Source organism: Lathyrus oleraceus, chromosome 1, assembly GCF_024323335.1.
Source record: "Lathyrus oleraceus cultivar Zhongwan6 chromosome 1, CAAS_Psat_ZW6_1.0, whole genome shotgun sequence".
Classification (NCBI taxonomy): Eukaryota; Viridiplantae; Streptophyta; class Magnoliopsida; order Fabales; family Fabaceae; genus Lathyrus; species Lathyrus oleraceus.
Genome location: NC_066579.1, coordinates 438,133,738 through 438,150,794, shown reverse-complemented (window position 1 = coordinate 438,150,794; position 17,057 = coordinate 438,133,738). Strand labels below are relative to the sequence as shown.

The following is a 17,057-nucleotide window of genomic DNA, read 5'->3' as shown; positions in this document are numbered from 1 at the left end:
AAGGATACGATATGAGGTAAAATTTTCGAAGAACAAAGTGTTGCTCCCAGTCTCTAAGAAACACAAAGGTACCAAACAGACTTATTTGAACCCTCTTCCAAGAATTGCACAAAGTCATGTTCACCCTAGGATCAATAGTCAAGTTTTCTCTATAAAAACTAACATTGTTACGAGTTTTGTATATATCTCAAATCACCACAAGCTAAGTTGAAGTCAGATCAACTAAAATTGTTTTACCTCCTCCGAGCCCCTCGATCTCCTCAAACGAGCCATTCTTTGTTTTTAATTAACAACAAAAGTCATTATTTATTACTTTCATTTTTAAACACCAAATTGAATTTAATAGATTAAGAATATAAGTCTTAACAAGTCAGTTTTTAAACATCATTTTCCTTTGTAATTCAAAACAAATGTTGAAAAAGAATATGGTGTTAAATATTTGTTTTCACGTGAATAAAAAAAGGCTAGTCGTTAAATTTACGGATTAAAAAAAACAGTTATACAAGTGCAATTAAACAACTTATTCTGTAGTTTCCAATTGTTCTTCGTCGAAGCCAACCGTCTATTTGATTGTAATTAATATTTGTAACATTGAAAAATATTAGCATTCAGATTAACCAAATCAATAGTTTGAAAAAATTTAAGATTTATCATTAAAAATCATAAAATATGATGTATGAGTAAAAAAAGACTTTGCATTTTATATCAAAAAATAAAATAAGACTATGCGGAAGAGTCTCACTTCATATGTCTCTATTCATTTAACTAATACAGAAAATAAATTTAATGTAATATAGCTATTTTTCAATTTTTTTTAATTATTAATTTATAAGTATCATGGACTTGTTGACACTAATACTTTAAAAAATAACACCGTCATTGTTGAATCAAAACAATCAACTCGAGCCTATTTAATGATATCAAACTTTCTACAAATATATCTATTTTTAAAAAATTATACTTAAATTACCAATCGTTAGTTGGTCAATGGTGATTGAAGCTGAAGTTGATACGGAGGGCCACAATTTGATACCCGCAACTACAATCAAAAGGGGGCCGAAACCATTTAATGTCAGGTGTTTTTTAAGAAAAAAGTACTTGTATTTCGGAATTAGAATGATAAATATATAACATGTCCTATGAGAATCATATTTTTATGTGAGAATCATATTTTTATGTGAGAATATTGAAATAAATCTCAATTATTTGATTTAAATAAATGGGTGAGAGGAGAGAGAATTAAGATAGTTAGAAATAAGGATGACAATAGACAGGGTTTGAGCATGATACTATAGTACCCGTTCACATACCCGCAATTAAAAAAAATCCATGTATCTGAGCCCATATCCGCTTGGGCGTCAAAGTTAGCTTCCGTTGTGCCCTATGGGTATGTAAGTACTCATATTCATACACGTTACCCGCATTTCTATTAAAAGTAAATAGATTAATTATTAAATATCATATAATTTTATATTTTTAAAAACATTAAAAAGTTTTCAAACAATTTATTATCGAAATAAACAAACACTTATATTAAATACGTAATGGTTTAACATTGATATACTTTTAAAAGTTGATAGACATACATTTTTATATAATAATATAAATTAAAATATACAAATATAAATGAAAATACATAAATATATATTGTGTGGGTATAGGGCGGGGTGGGTACCAAGATGCCCATACCCGCACTTGTATCCGCTAATTTTCGTGGATAATTACCCGAACCTATACCCGTACCCATTTTTGCGGGTTTTTATCCTATTAGTTTTGGGTAATTTTGCGGGTGCCCATTGAGGATGGTTCAAATTGCCATCATTAGTTAGAAAACTAAGATTTTAATTTAAGTCATTTATTTTATCAATGAATGAGAGAGAAAATTGATTGATAATAAAAATGATACACAATCTCACCAATTTATTTCAAATCTAATGCTTCAGATTCATTCTCATGTTCTCACATAAAATTATCATTGTCATAGTAGATATATGGTGGATGATACACAATCTCACCGATCTATTTTGATAAATTATTTTTTTAATGTTAAATTGGCTTTGTTTTTTTTAATCGTATATATATGGTGGATGATACCTTTGATTCCAACATAAAAGATGTTATTGTAATTTATTCTACCATCACTTTTCGTATCGCATATATATAAGAATCCCAATAACTTTAACAGTGTAGTTTTAATTGTAGTGAGTATGAAAATAAAAATCCCAATAAGAGAAAGTGGTGGGGCAAAGCAAAGAGTCAAGGTTTAGATTTTGTTGAATGGTTTAAGAAGCGTGCATTGTTAAGTGATGTATCTGAAAACCTTAGGAAGCTATCCAGAGGACCAAATGAAATTGCACGATGTTTTTCTGGTTATGTAATTAATGGATATAGGTTTCATACAAAACAACATGATGCTAAACGTAAAACGTAAAACACAAAATAGTGGTGTGACACTAGCGGTAATAACTGAAAGTTTTTCAAGTACCAAAGATGAAAATCTAATAACACAGTCAATAACTTACTATGGATTAATTACAGAAATAATTGAGGTAGACTATTATGGTAAGTTGAAGTTTGTGTTATTTAGATGTGACTGGTTTGAAGTTGAAGAGGAAAAATATGGGATGACTTGTGTTTACTTCAACAAGAGATGTTACGTGGATGATCCTTTTGTATTGGCTTCTCAAGTTCACCAATGCTTCTACATTCAAGATCCTTCTGATGCAAATAAACACTATGTTATGAAATCTATTCCGAGGGATTTTTTTAATATGAATGAACAATCAGATTCAAATCTCCATCAGTCGTATGATTGTGATCTATCAGATCTAGCTTCAAACGATGAAATTTGTGAAGTTGAATTTGTTAGGAATGACATTCCACCAACCATTGTTGATAATTTTGTACTTGTGTCAGATCTAATAGAATCTGATGACGATTCAAATTTATGACAATTTTTTATCTATGTTTTGTGAATTTCATTTTGAAACAGTATATATATGTTGTGGGATTATGTCAATGTAATTAATTTTTTTTATTTGATTTTGTGTTTGTTAGCATACTTTAATGTATACATCTATCTAAATATATATTTTTGTAGGAAAAATACAATGTTCCAAAGGAAGGAAGGAAGGCTGTATTTGCTATTATAAATGATACTTGGAGACGATACAAATGTTTTCTTAAAAGGAATCATTTTAGTAAGTATAAAAGCTTGCGCGAGCAGCTAAAAAATCGTCCACGAGAGGTACCAGAAGAAGATTTTAGAAAGTTATTGGATTATTGGAGAGATAAAAAAACTCAAGTAAGATATATTCATATTTTTGTTTTACAATGTTGAATTATGTACTGAATTAAAATCACTTTTGAGTTCTAGCAGAAGTTTCAAATGAATTATATATTGAATTTGATAAGTAACATTTCTTACGGACTTTAGTCATAACATCTTACTACTATGTGACTTTTGAATATCCATAAAAGCTTGATTGAACTTGTACATATAACTGTTGTCCATCATCCTGATACACACTTCACAATAAATACGAATGAATGTAGGAAGTCAGTCATCAAAATGCCGAAAATATAGCTCAACTAAAATGGAGACATCGAGTGGGGAATAAAGCCTTTGCTATTATAAGAGAAAAAATGGTATTATTTTTTAAATTATTCTCATTGAATATTAAATTATATTATTGTATTAATATTCTCATAATCTTGTTTTACTTGGTTTAGCATGAAAGTAATGAAGATAAAGAACCTCCAACGCAGGCTGAAATGTTCATTGCTACTCGACAAAGTAGAAAAGGAAAGGAGTTGGATCAAGAAACTAACCATGCAATAGTAAGTTACTGTTGTTAAATGTTATTATTATTGTTAAGAGTTGTTGTGCATAACATTGTGTTATATTAGTTACATGTGAAAAACAATAGTTCAGGTTAGAAATAATAGGTTTAAGGTTGGAATATGCAAATACGTGAATAAGACACTTGTAGTAATGCCTTTGATCTGTAATAAATAAGAATCCACTGCAACATAGGAAGGGGAATGAAGTAGTCAAATGTGATACCTTTAATCTCTTCAGAAGTAGTCAAATCTGATTTATCCTCCATGGTATTTTGATTAATTAATCATGTCTTAATCTTTTAATTAATCTAAGAGTAAGATTTTTTATTTCTTAAAGTTGTGATATTTTGATTGTTCTGTCTTGTTCTTTGCATTTCATTCACTACTACTATATTATGTATATGCTAGATAAAGCTTTAAGACTTGATTGAAAATCATGGACAACCTTCTTCGGAAGCTTTTGAAAGTGTATTTGGCAAACAAAAACCTGGAAGAATGCGTTGCCATGGAAGAACCACAACACCGACTCTCTTGAAAAGAAATGAAAAAATTACCAAACTAAAAAAAGAGCATGCGGATGAGGTTAGACAATTTAATGATAAGATACAAGAAATGGAGGAGAAACGTCTTCAAGATAAGGAAGAAATGGAAAGAAAAATGCAACTGCTTCTTAAGACCATTTTGAATCAAAACACCTCAGAGTTGAATATAGAGGCTCTCGCAGCTCTGATATCAGCTCCTGCAACCGATGCTAATAGTGTCTTACGTTCTTCTGCATCAACACATGCTCCAACTAATGATCAAGTAATTAAGATTGAATTGTTTTATGCTTTACATTATAGTTTTAGAGCTTTATAATAATCTTATTTTCATTTTATTACTTTTATTTTGCAGATCATGAATGATAATATCAATGAAGATTTCCAGTAATTCGATGATGAAGAGACGTAGATATGGAGATGTAGATGTAGATGTTTAAGTTTACTTTTATAGGTTAAAGATGTTATTTTCATTATGAACAATGATTGACAATATGAAATGTATATTGAAGATGTTTTGTTGATTATAAATCATGATTGACATTATATATATATATATATATATATATATATATATATATATATATATATATATATATATATATATATATATACATATATATATATATATATATATATATATATATATATATATTAAATTGAAAGATCATTTTAAAATTTGTATATGAATATTGCTATGTATAAAAAATTATGAATAATTATCAGGTTTATAAAACAAAATGGTTTCACATTAAAAAAATCATTTGTTACAACGGTTATAAAGTATTGTCGTAGTATAAAATCGTTGCAATAGCTTTTGAAGAAGAAATTTAGATATGGATCTACTAGAACGGTTTCAAATGAACAACAACTACGAACCGTTGTTATATCAAATGAAACAGCCGTTCCCCAAAACACCAGAAAGTCAACGGTTTTAATATGAGAACGAAGTACAACTGTTGCTATTGGAAGTCGTTCTCTAAGGAATACTACAAAAACGGTTATATACGGGGTGTTTCCATTGGACACAATAACCGTTGCAATAGGTTAGAGCAACGCCTTAGTTTGACACGGTCTGAAAACCGTTCTAATTGAGAAAGGCAACGGATTTATAAGTTTTTGCAACGGTTTTGTTGTGATGTTGTAGAGTCAAAATGTTGTAGTGTGTAAATATTGATGACAGTGATGTTAAATATAGTAAATAGAGGTTATTGCAGTATTATAGCATCGATAGGTTTTAAAATTTAGAATTTGAAGATACTATATATTTATATGATTAATATCATTGGTTTCTATTAGTTGGATTAGAGTGTTGCATAAAGTAAATGGCAATGTTTGATATTTATATTTGAGATTGATATTTTGACTAAATTTTTAAATTAAGTATTTGTCTCAAATTTATAATTGACTAAAATTTGAATTTAAATTATGAAATTGTGATATTTTTAAATTTTTAAGGTGTCAGTGATTTTTTCTTACACCGAGTTATCCGGTTCGACCGATTTAATACCTATATAATTTTGTTATAGTGACAACTTTATTCAATCGAGTTTTCCGATTTTATCCTGTTTCGTCTTGCGGTTCGACCAGTGACATAGTGGTTCAACTAATGAACCAATGACCCAATATCATCACCGGTTCGATGACCGGTCCGATTTTTAAATCATTGATAATAAGTGTCCACCATTTAACAACTTTGTGATTGTGAAATCTATATTTTACAAACCCATTAATTTATTTTATACATTAGTTTGTTTTGGTCCTTTTAAAAAAATAGTTTAATAATTTGGTTCTACATAAATATTAGTAAACTCTAACAATTGACTGCGTGGTTCCAAAAATATAATATGAAGTAGAATTTGATATCTGAACTCATATTCTATAAATATGTGGAACTGACTTTAAGGAATACACATCTTTCCACATTAAGTTTTATCTTCCACTTAGTTTTTATAAAAAATGAGGATTTCCTACAACTCAAAATCATTTCGTTTCTTCATCATCTTCACTGCTTGCTTATGTATATACTTTGCAATTCAAAAGAAAAAAACTAATGAAGATAAAGTTATCTTAAATATATCTTCAAGTTTTGAGATCCGAACCAATAAGTACTCCACCATTTTGGGTCCTAAACTTGATAAGTTTCCTAACGAAGATGGAGTTAAAAAACTATTCCAACTATGGAAGAGCGAACATGGACGAGTATACAATGATCTAGATGAGATGACAAGGAAATTTGCCATTTTTGTTACAAATTTGAAGTATATTACAAAGACTAATGCAAAGAGAGACTCACGTCGTGGCCCCCTTCTTGGTCTGACAAACTTTGCAGATTGGAGCAACAAGGAGTTCCGAGAAACATACTTGCATAATATTGACATGTCCAAGATCAAAGACACCGCGAAAATCGTGAACGATGATGTTCATGACTTACCATGTAGTAATCCACCTTCATCCTTAGATTGGAGATCAAATGGAGCTGTCACTGATGTTAAGGATCAAGGCACTTGTAGTAAGTTTGCGGTGTTTCATAATACACTTTTATGCAATAACTATGTTTGCTAGATTCACATCTTGTGAAACATCAATTTCTTTTAACAAAACTAGTTTGACATATTGCCTTTGTTTTTGTTAGATAGTTGCTGGGCATTCACAGCTGTAGGCGCCATTGAAGGAATAGTTGCAATAAAGAAAGGGAAGCTTGAGAACTTTTCAGAGCAAGAACTTGTGGACTGTGACTCTGAAAGTAGAGGTTGCGAGATGGGATGGGTGTCCGAGGCGTTCAAATGGACTATAGGAAACAACGGAATTGCATTGGGGAGTGATTATGTTTATAAGGCAGAAAAGGAGGATTGCAAAGCCTCACAGGTTTTTAAATTCTATAAGATGTATTATATAATTTTCAATCATTCAACTTTTTAACCTAACAAACAACCTAACTTGTTCATGAACTGTAGATTAGAAATAGTCCCATTAGTTCTATTCATGCATATAATCAAGTGGAGAGATCAGAGAATGGAATGCTGTGTGCTGTTGCTAAGCAGCCAATTGGTATGTGTCTTTATGCAATCCCGGAAGATTTTCAACATTACCATTCGGACGTAAGTTGTTTTCAAAGGATTATAAATTTTTTCGAGTAATTTTACATTTGTTAATAAAGACAACTAATCGTTTTTTTCTCTCTTTGTTTTTCAATATTCATCCACTGGCAGGAAATATATGAGGGTGCCAATTGCCCAGTGGATTCTTTAGAGACAAATCACTGCATGTTAATAGTGGGTTATGATTCGAAAAGCGGTGAAGATTATTGGATTGTGAAGAACTCATATGGCACAGGTTGGGGAAAGGATGGTTATATGTATATCAAAAGGAACACTGGTAAAAAGTATGGAGTGTGTGCAATTAACGCATGGGCTTATAACCCTATCAAAAATGATTAAATTCTCTTTCTTCCTCTTCAAGTAAGAGTTAAGAGAACTATGAATCCAAATTTGGTTTTCCGGCATTGATAGTTTCTGCATGGCTGTTGTTGTATTTACTTTGTTTCCTCTTTTTTTGGGATTCTTGGTTTTCGTTGTTTTTGGTATTTCTTTTGGTTTTTGTTTTTGTTTGGTAGCTTCTCTTGATACCCTGGCTGAGTTCTTCTCATACCATATGTAAGCAGTTTCATTTTTTTTAATAATATTTGGTGTTTCAATAAAATAAAATAGAAGTTTCACACTCAATGAAGTTAAATAAGTCATGACAATGTAAAATAGTTGGTGTTATACTTATCATAAAATGTATGTCATATATCTTTGTCCACTTTTTAATATTTTAACACTCTATTACAAGTATCATATTGAGCGAGAACTCAATATAATACTTGCTATGTAATCGTTTCCACTAAGTGAGAAACTTTTTGTTTTAGACTCACTTCATTTTTCATGGGCTTAAACTTATGATTTGATGAGAAGCCATCAAAAAGAAAATAACAACCACCAAATTAGTTATCGATATAATGAAAGTTATCATGAACATCGACTCTTATGTAATATAATATTAAGACTATCATATTAAAAATAGGGCAACCTAGTGCAGGTGCAGCTTGTACTTCAACAGGATCCTAAATTTTGGAACGCCAACTTGTTAATTAATTATTATAAAAATAGATTTACATATATTTTTGAAAATAGGTATAAAATTACAGTTTGTTTTTAAAATTTATTTTACTTATTTTTTAAAAACAGGTGTAAAAACATAATATATTTTAAAAATTTATAATTTTTTATACTGCTTTTTTTAAATTCAGTAAAAATTAATATTTTTTAGGTCTATTTTTAAAATTATAAAAGGACCCTAGATTGATTAAGCCGGTCCTAATTAAAAAGATTAGACAATTCAATGTGATATTTAAACAATAAAGCTTCTCATGAACTTTAGGTGGAATAGTCTCGAGATTTATACATGGCATCAAATTTTCTAATGTATTTATTATTTGAATTAAAACACATTCACACTATAGTCATGAAACCACGTTATAAACAACAATGTCGAGGATAATTAAATTTGTCTTTAACTTTATGGAGTGAGAAGTACAAGGAGTACTTCAAGTCGATATAAAAGAGTTTATATACTTTCAAACAAAGTAAAGTAAGAAATAGAGAAAGTTTTTTTTACTACTAGTGCAAGAATCGGATATAGCATCGGTGTTTTAGATATTTAATACTTGTTTTACTTCAGGTGTAGAAGCTACGGGACATTTGACACATTTTTTAATACTGGTATTAGAAATAACTTTTACACCTATTTTAAACTAGTGTTAAATGTGAATAGGTAGGCGTAATATATTTCAAATATGCATTACAAAACAACATTTAACTCCAGTTACAATTAAACATGGTGTTACATATTTACATTCAACCTCAAACTATAGATAAGTTTGTCTAAATTATTTACATTTCGCACCATTTTCTGGAAGCCGGTGTTGTATCTTAACAACAAAAAATGATTTAATTTAGGCTAAAATTGGGTCTTATACTTCAACCTGTAACACCCTTTTTCTAATAACCGAAGTTAAATTGTTGTTTTTATGTATAATCAAAGCAAAAATACAGTGTTGAACTTTAACCTGTTTCAACTCATTAAATTAACTTTTGACAACTCCAAGATTTTGACATTTTTATGAAGGATTGATATTTGAGAGTGTGTCTCTATTAAGTTCTCAAGTTTGAATTGTGTTCATCAATTCTTATGTTGGACATTTCCTTACAAAACTTTGTTTTGGATGGTTTTATTTTGGTTTCCACTGTTGGACGGTGAAATTGATCCCCTAGATAATTCAAACCAAGGGCTTGACACTAAGTTTGCGAGAAAAAAATTGACAGAAATTAAAACTTTATGTAATACAAAAAATCCTATTTTAGACTACACTTTTTAATATATATTCAAAATAATTAGTATAATTGTATAACACTACAAGATATTTAAACTTACAAAAATCGTCACAATATATCTATTTTCATAGGTATAAGTCATGCGGACAATGAATGACGAACATGTTGATCATGCACTATACTGCCCGACTAGCAACAAATTTTTCTTTTTAAGAAAGTTTTTATCGATGGACAAATACTTTTATCTAGGGTGATCTTTGTTTTTCACTATCTCATGCAAAATAAAAGAAATTTACTTTTTGCAACATCATCTAGCCCGTAGGTTAAAATAATATGTGGAAATAAAATCCATCATGTAAAACCTGCATTTTTTTTTATCGTTGTCTCTCACTTATAAATGAAATTTATTAAAGCAAATTCATATTTTGACAAAATTTTAACTAATATTTAAAGTGATTAATAGAATCCGTATTGTCAAAAGCAATTCATATTTAAAATGATATTTTATAGTATGTACAAACATGGACCAATAATAAACTAAAATTAAAACACTTTTTTATCGTTTATGAAAATTAATATTGAGTACAAATAAACACAAAACACACATTACTTTTTATATAGTACTACTATCCAGTTCCAAAAAAACAACCTTTGGTTTTTATTGCACACTCTTTCTTCCTATCTTGTGTCTACAAAACTATGTAGGCTTCACAATATCAATTCATTCGAGAAGCTCCATCTATTCATACACTACTAGAATACTGATTATTCTGTGGAAAATTTTCAACAGAAATACCTACGGATTTTCCAGCTGATATATTTAATAAAAGACTATTCCTTGCAAAAAGCATGTTTGCAGCAAAATCCGCAGGTAATCCCGTGGAAAGTTTTCATACAGATAAAATTGCAGAAAATTCCGTAGGAAAACTATTTTTAGTGAAAGCAAGAAATCCTAGGAAAATTTGGAAGGAACTCTAGGGGAATTTGCTGTGTTCTTACTTGGGGATGTTACTGCAGAATAGTTTAAGCGACAGAATTTATTTCATTAATTTTGTTTTATTCTTCCACTTTTAAATTATTGATCTCTTTGAAATTTAAACAATGATTTTCAAAACGGTGACATTCACCACAATCAATCCCTTTAAAGTTTAAATTATTGATTTAAGATTCTGTTGGTAGAAACATATTTTTATTAGGTTTGTCAAGTTTTACTTGAGAAGTCTTTTATTGTGAATTGACCCGAGAGTCCGAGAGATCAATATAAAAATTCTTTTGAAATTCTGTAAGAATATCTATTAATTGTTGAAATATTAAACTTGATTTGGGCCTAATTTTATTATTTGATTTTGGACTTAGTTATTTGGACTTAGTTTATATTGGATAATGTTTCTAGAAAAGTCTTGTAGTATTTAGAGTATCTAGATATTTCTTAAGATTGTAATATTTTCTAGAATACTCTTTGAATATCTAGAGTTGAGAACTCTCTAGAATTAGTGTTTAGAGTTCTCCTTAGAGTATTATAAATAGAGATGTAATCCAACACCTTTGAATCAAGCAAAAATACAAAGTTCTCTCTTCCATAAATAATTCTCCTACCTACCAAGTTTTTATTCAAGCCTCTAATATTCCCACATACTTTTCCTAAACACAAAAGGGTTTATTTACGACAAAGTGGCATCAGAGCTTCAAGGTCCTAAAAAATGACAAATGGAGGTTTCCCTTTTCAAATGCCGATGCTCACAAAGAACACCTATGACAATTGGAGTATCAAGATGAAGGCGCTACTAAGAGCTCAAGATGTGTGGAATATCGTTGAGAAAGGCTTCAATGAGTAATATGAAGCCTCGCTAAGCCAAGGTGTAAAGGAGACATTGAGGGAGTCAAGAAAGAGAGACAAGAAAGCTCTCTTCCTTATTTATCAATCAGTGGATGAAGATACATTTGAGAAGATCTCCAACGCAACGACGACCAAAGAAGCATGGGACAAACTTCAAACTTGCAACAAAGGAGTGGAACAGGTGAAAAAGATTCGTCTTCAAACTCTTAGAGGTGATTTTGAACGTGTATTTATGGAAGAGTCTCAGTCAATTTCTGATTATTTTTCTCGAGTATTGGCCATAGTCAATCAACTTAAAAGAAATGGTGAAGATGTTGATGAGGTAAAAGTCATGGAGAAAATACTTCGCACTTTAAATTCAAGTTTTGACTTCATTGTTACCAACATTGAAGAAAACAAGGATTTAAAGACCATGAATATTGAGCAACTCATGGGTTCCTTACAAGCATACGAAGAAAAACAAAAGAGAAAAATTAAACAAAAGGAGGCTATGGAGAAACTACTACAACTCAACATAAAGGAAGCAAATTATGCGAATTACAAGAGCCAAAGAGGACGAGGTCGTGGCCAAGATCGTGGGCGTGGACGAGGACATGGAGGAGAAGGAAGAGGCAGTTATAACAACTACTCTAACAATGGAGAAAGAAGTTGGAATCCACAAGCAACAAGAGGTCGTGGAAGAGGAAATTCATGGTCGAGGTGTGACAAATCACAAATCAAGTGCTTCAACTGCAAAAAGATCGGTCATTATGCATCTGAGTGTAGATTCTCGAAGAAAGTTGTGGAGAAAGCTAACTTTGTAGAAGAAAAAGGCAGAGAAGAAGAAACTTTGTTGCTCGCGTGCCAAAACCAAGTTGAAGAGAAAAGAAACAAATGGTACCTCGACACCGGCGCAAGCAATCACATGTGTGGCGATCGAAGCATGTTCGTAGAGATCAATGAAGCGACAACTGGCAATGTCTCATTTGGAGATGACTCAAAGATACCGGTCAAAGGCAAAGGTAAAATTATTATACGCTTAAAGAATGGGAGTCATCAATTTAATATAATATTAAGACTATCATATTAAAAATAGGGCAACCTGATGGAGGTGCAGCCTGAGCTCCGGCAGGACCCTAAATTTTGGAGTGCGGACTTGTTAATTAATGATTTTAAAAATACATTTACATATATTTTTGAAAATAGGTATAAAATTACAGTTATTTTCCAAATCTATTTTACATTTATTTTTTAAAAATAGGTGTAAAAACATAAATTATTTTAAAAAACTATGACTTTATACTGTTTTTTATTAAAATTCAGAATAAGTTAATATTTTTTAAGCCTATTTTTAAAATTATAACAGGGTCTTAGATTGAATAAGTCGGTCTTAATAAAAAAGAAAAGAGAATTCAATGTGATATTGGGCCCGTTTGTTTTGGTTTTTTTTTTTAAATAATTTTTATAGTGTTATATATTTTAGTGTAAAAAACACTTACAAAGAAACTTTTCATAAAAGCTTCGAATGAAAATTTTGTTTGAATAGTTATTCTTAAAATGTTATTTTAGGTATTTTATCATTTTATCGAAACTTTTTTTGGATATCAAAATTTTAAAGAATCACTTAATTTTGAAGCTATTTCAAATAGCTTTTTCTAAAAATCATTTTTGAGATACAATTTTTTTTTAAATTGTGATTTTGACTATGTTTTGATCTTCAATAGTGTATATTTATGTTATACAATGAACAATTCAATCTTTTAATTTAGAAAAAATAAATTTAGAAAAACTTTTAATATTTTAAAAAACATTTTTGTAAAATCCATTTTCAAAAATACAAAAAAAATCCATTTTTTTAAAGCTAAAACAAACTGGCCCATTAAAGCAATAAGGCTCCTAATGAACTTTAGGTGGAATAGTCTCAAGATTTATACATGACATCAGATTTTCTAATGTATTTGTTGTTTGAATTAAAACACATTCACACTATAGTCATGAAACCACATTATCTAAAGTTCCGAGAAGAAAAAGTATAAACAACAATGTAAAGGATAATTAAATTTCTCTTCAACTTTATAGAGTGAGAAGTACAACGAATACTTCTTGTCAGTTGTAAGTGACACAAACCTTTGAATCCATGTTGCCTATTTGAAAATGTATATGCAAATGGATGACATGGATGAATTTGGCATGAATGTATGCAGATGGAATGAGAATCATGAGCCAGACAATAATAAAAAGTAGGGTAAATTTTGGGGTATGATACTACGGTGAACAAAATTCTGGTAGATGGAGGGGCATCTGTTAACTTAATGTCTCATTTCTTGTTTGAAAAAATAGGAAAGTTCGACATAGACTTAAAGCCTCATAACATGGTGCTTTCAAATTATGAAGGGAAGACAAGACAAACTATGGGGGTCATCTAGGTGGATGTAACATTGGGATTTATAACTCGACCCACAATATTTATGGTTATAGTGTCGAAGGCTAGCTAGAATTTACTCCTGGATCGAGAATGGATCCATGAAGTGGGAGATGTGCCTTCTTCACTTCATCAAAGAATAACAATCTGGAGAAATGATGGGATAGTGGAGAATGTCGAAGCAGACCAAGGACACAACATGGCAGAGGAGAATCATGTAGATAAAAGAAATTTTGATAAGAATCTAGCCAACATAACACCTTGCACACCAGCGGGGTTTTCTTAAATGCCTATATAAGAGGCATTTTACGCTTTAAGACTCCACCCAACCCATGGTTTCATGTGGGACAGAGAAATAATGGGTGAGAGGACTTTTGATACAATTCGGCCAACTAGATAGAGTGACGAATTTAATGACGATGCCTGAATTCGATGCATTATAGAGAATCTCGGCTTACATAGTCGAAAACATATTAAAAGTGGCCCTGGAGGCCGAAATACCACATATGGTTGTCGAAGCTAATTAGTTATAAGTGTTCGACATAAGTCAAAGGATAAACGTTGGGACAACAGCAGTCGGAGAGTTGTAAATAGCATGCCCAAAAATTGATGGTCAGTGAGACCAGAGACTCGACTGCATCTATGATAATGAGCCTTTGGGTTGTGGAAAGGATCTTGTCACGTCTATTACAAAGATGCAGCCTTAGGATCCACTTGAAGAAATCGATTTGGGCGATGGAACTACCAAAAGGACAACTAAAGGTAAGAGGTAATTCATTTACTTAATGATGGAACTACCCAACATCGATCTAAAACTAAGGTTAGAGGTAATTAATTTACTTCATGAGTTTAAATATTGTTTTTCTTGGGATTAAAGGCTAGTACACTCATCAACAACACATGTTTTGACTTCTAATCAAGTATTCATGGAAATCAAGAAATTAAGACATGCAACCAACAAACAACTAATCAACTCATGTTCATATAGAGTGTAATACTCATGTTATTATCACATTTCAACATGCTTCTCAATTTCATCAAGAGGGTAGAAACTAAAAATCATTGAAACAAGGGAAAACAGATCATGCATATCAAACCAACATTCATTCAATAACAATTATCGTGGCATAGAAACAAGAAAAAGGAAAGAAAAAAAAAGAAAGGATAATTGATCTAAAAATATCTATCCACATGGATTGTCTCATGGAGAATATGAAAAACTTAAAAAGAACATGATTGAAGAAAAATGAAAATAAAGGAAATCAGAGCTTGGATATTCTATAAGCCTTGATCGCACTCCATCTCCACCACCACACCATGAGAAATGGAAGAGGGCATGTTAGAGAAAAGGTGGAGAGTTCACATTAGAGACTACACGCGAATTGGCTGAAAAGTATGTAAGTATATATATTTTTTAAACAATATTTGTTTAAGTTAAGTCAATTTGGTAAAAATGAAATTTTCTATGTGTTGTAGGATGTACTGGTTGAACAATCATAAGTTGTCCTCTTCGTTCCACAAGATTGTCATGACATCTTGGTATAAGCGATTGGAACCAAGGAGCATCTTAGGCGTGTCCGCAATCTTGGAAGAGGCGTTGGCTTCAAGTCACATTTTAGACTATCTAAATAACCTAGAGAAGTAAATCTTAGGAGAGAGATTGAAGAAATAGTTTCTGTAAAGGTGGGGGAGGTAAGGGAGAAGTGGAATCATGAGGCGATGAAGAGTTCATTGCAGCAGGTGCGTGAGAGTGTCCAAAAGGAGTAAGAGGAGCGAGAGAGGTTGGCCAAGGAGGAGCAAAAGAAGTCGAATGAGGAAGAGCTTGAGAATATGTCCGAGAAGTGTACCCGCGATGTGCTTGAGGTATAAGTATAAGTTAAAAAACTTGTGTAGTATGTGGTTGTTATTATTATTTGCGTATTTTAATTTTTGTAATGTATTTCTATAAATTTTATGATGTAGAAATTGAAATTATCGGGTCTACTCAACCAAACAATTTCAAATACTCAGTTGTAGATTCATGATAAAGTAATGGATGGTACAAGCACGAAAGGAAGTTGTTCTGCCCACCAGGACAATATTGAAACCACACTACGACAACTAGATAACACTAAGAGACTTTCAATGATATTAGATTGTATTCCCGACATCTGCGAGAATATTAAATTAAGTCATGATCCATATCGATTTTACATACTTCCTAAGACTTCTATTACAGAATTTTTGAAAGAGGATGAATGGATAGACAATACCATACAATTATGGTGCTCGTAAATATAATTATTTGTTGATTTCTATTTATATTCATATGCTCTCATACTTTAACATAAAAGATTTGACTCTTGCAGGTTCTTGCATGAGATATATATGGAAAGGAGTTTAAGAAATTATTGTTTCATAGATCCAGGGCACATTAGTCTTCATGGTGATATGGTAGCAAACAATATCACGGGTTACATACATGAGAAGTTGTTGAAGAGAACAAAGAAGTTAATTGGCCTCATTTTACCCCGCGTAATTATATTTTAATTTGTGTTTTCATTTATAAATCAATTTTATACATATTATTAATTATTCTGAACGTTTATGCAATAATCATTGGCAACTAATTATTATATGTCTAAAACAAAATGATATAGTTATGTTTTGCTCATTGCACAAGGACCTTAATGAAGTCATGATTAACGCTTTGAGTGTGTAAGTGATATTATTTTTAATACTCAAATTTTATCTTTAATTTTGAATAGTTTTTATTCATGTTTAATTTTAATCGACATGTGTAGAGCGATGGAGAGATACAACGCAATCAAATGTAATGTACTTGGTAGAAAGTCAAGGTTCTATTACCCAAAAGTAAGTATATAACTTGTATTTTTTGAAAATCTTTTATTTGTGTGTATTAGTGATATAAATATATGAAAATTATTTATAGTCACAAAAATAACCTGACAATTATTCTTGTGGATACTACGTTATGAGACAAATGTTTGATATTGTCTCTGGAGGCATTACAAATGGATGGACTGAGCTTAAGGTATTAGCTTAATCCATATACATCTAAT

At 30.8% G+C, this 17,057-nt stretch overlaps 2 protein-coding genes across 2 annotated transcripts; both read left to right on the top strand.

Annotated features, from left to right (window-relative positions):
- The first annotated feature begins 6,341 nt into the window (after nt 1-6,341).
- LOC127115171 (ervatamin-B) lies at nt 6,342-8,102 on the top strand. Its single transcript, XM_051046776.1, has 4 exons — nt 6,342-6,894; nt 7,018-7,250; nt 7,340-7,483; nt 7,595-8,102. The coding sequence occupies exons 1-4, from the start codon at nt 6,342-6,344 to the stop codon at nt 7,820-7,822; spliced, it is 1,158 nt and encodes a 385-aa protein (XP_050902733.1). The 3' UTR covers nt 7,823-8,102.
- Nucleotides 8,103-11,826: 3,724 nt separating this feature from the next.
- On the top strand, nt 11,827-12,695 carry LOC127115170 (uncharacterized). The gene is made up of 2 exons (XM_051046775.1): nt 11,827-12,595; nt 12,670-12,695. Exons 1-2 carry the CDS (start codon nt 11,827-11,829, stop codon nt 12,693-12,695), a joined length of 795 nt encoding a protein of 264 aa, XP_050902732.1.
- Nucleotides 12,696-17,057: the final 4,362 nt, after the last annotated feature.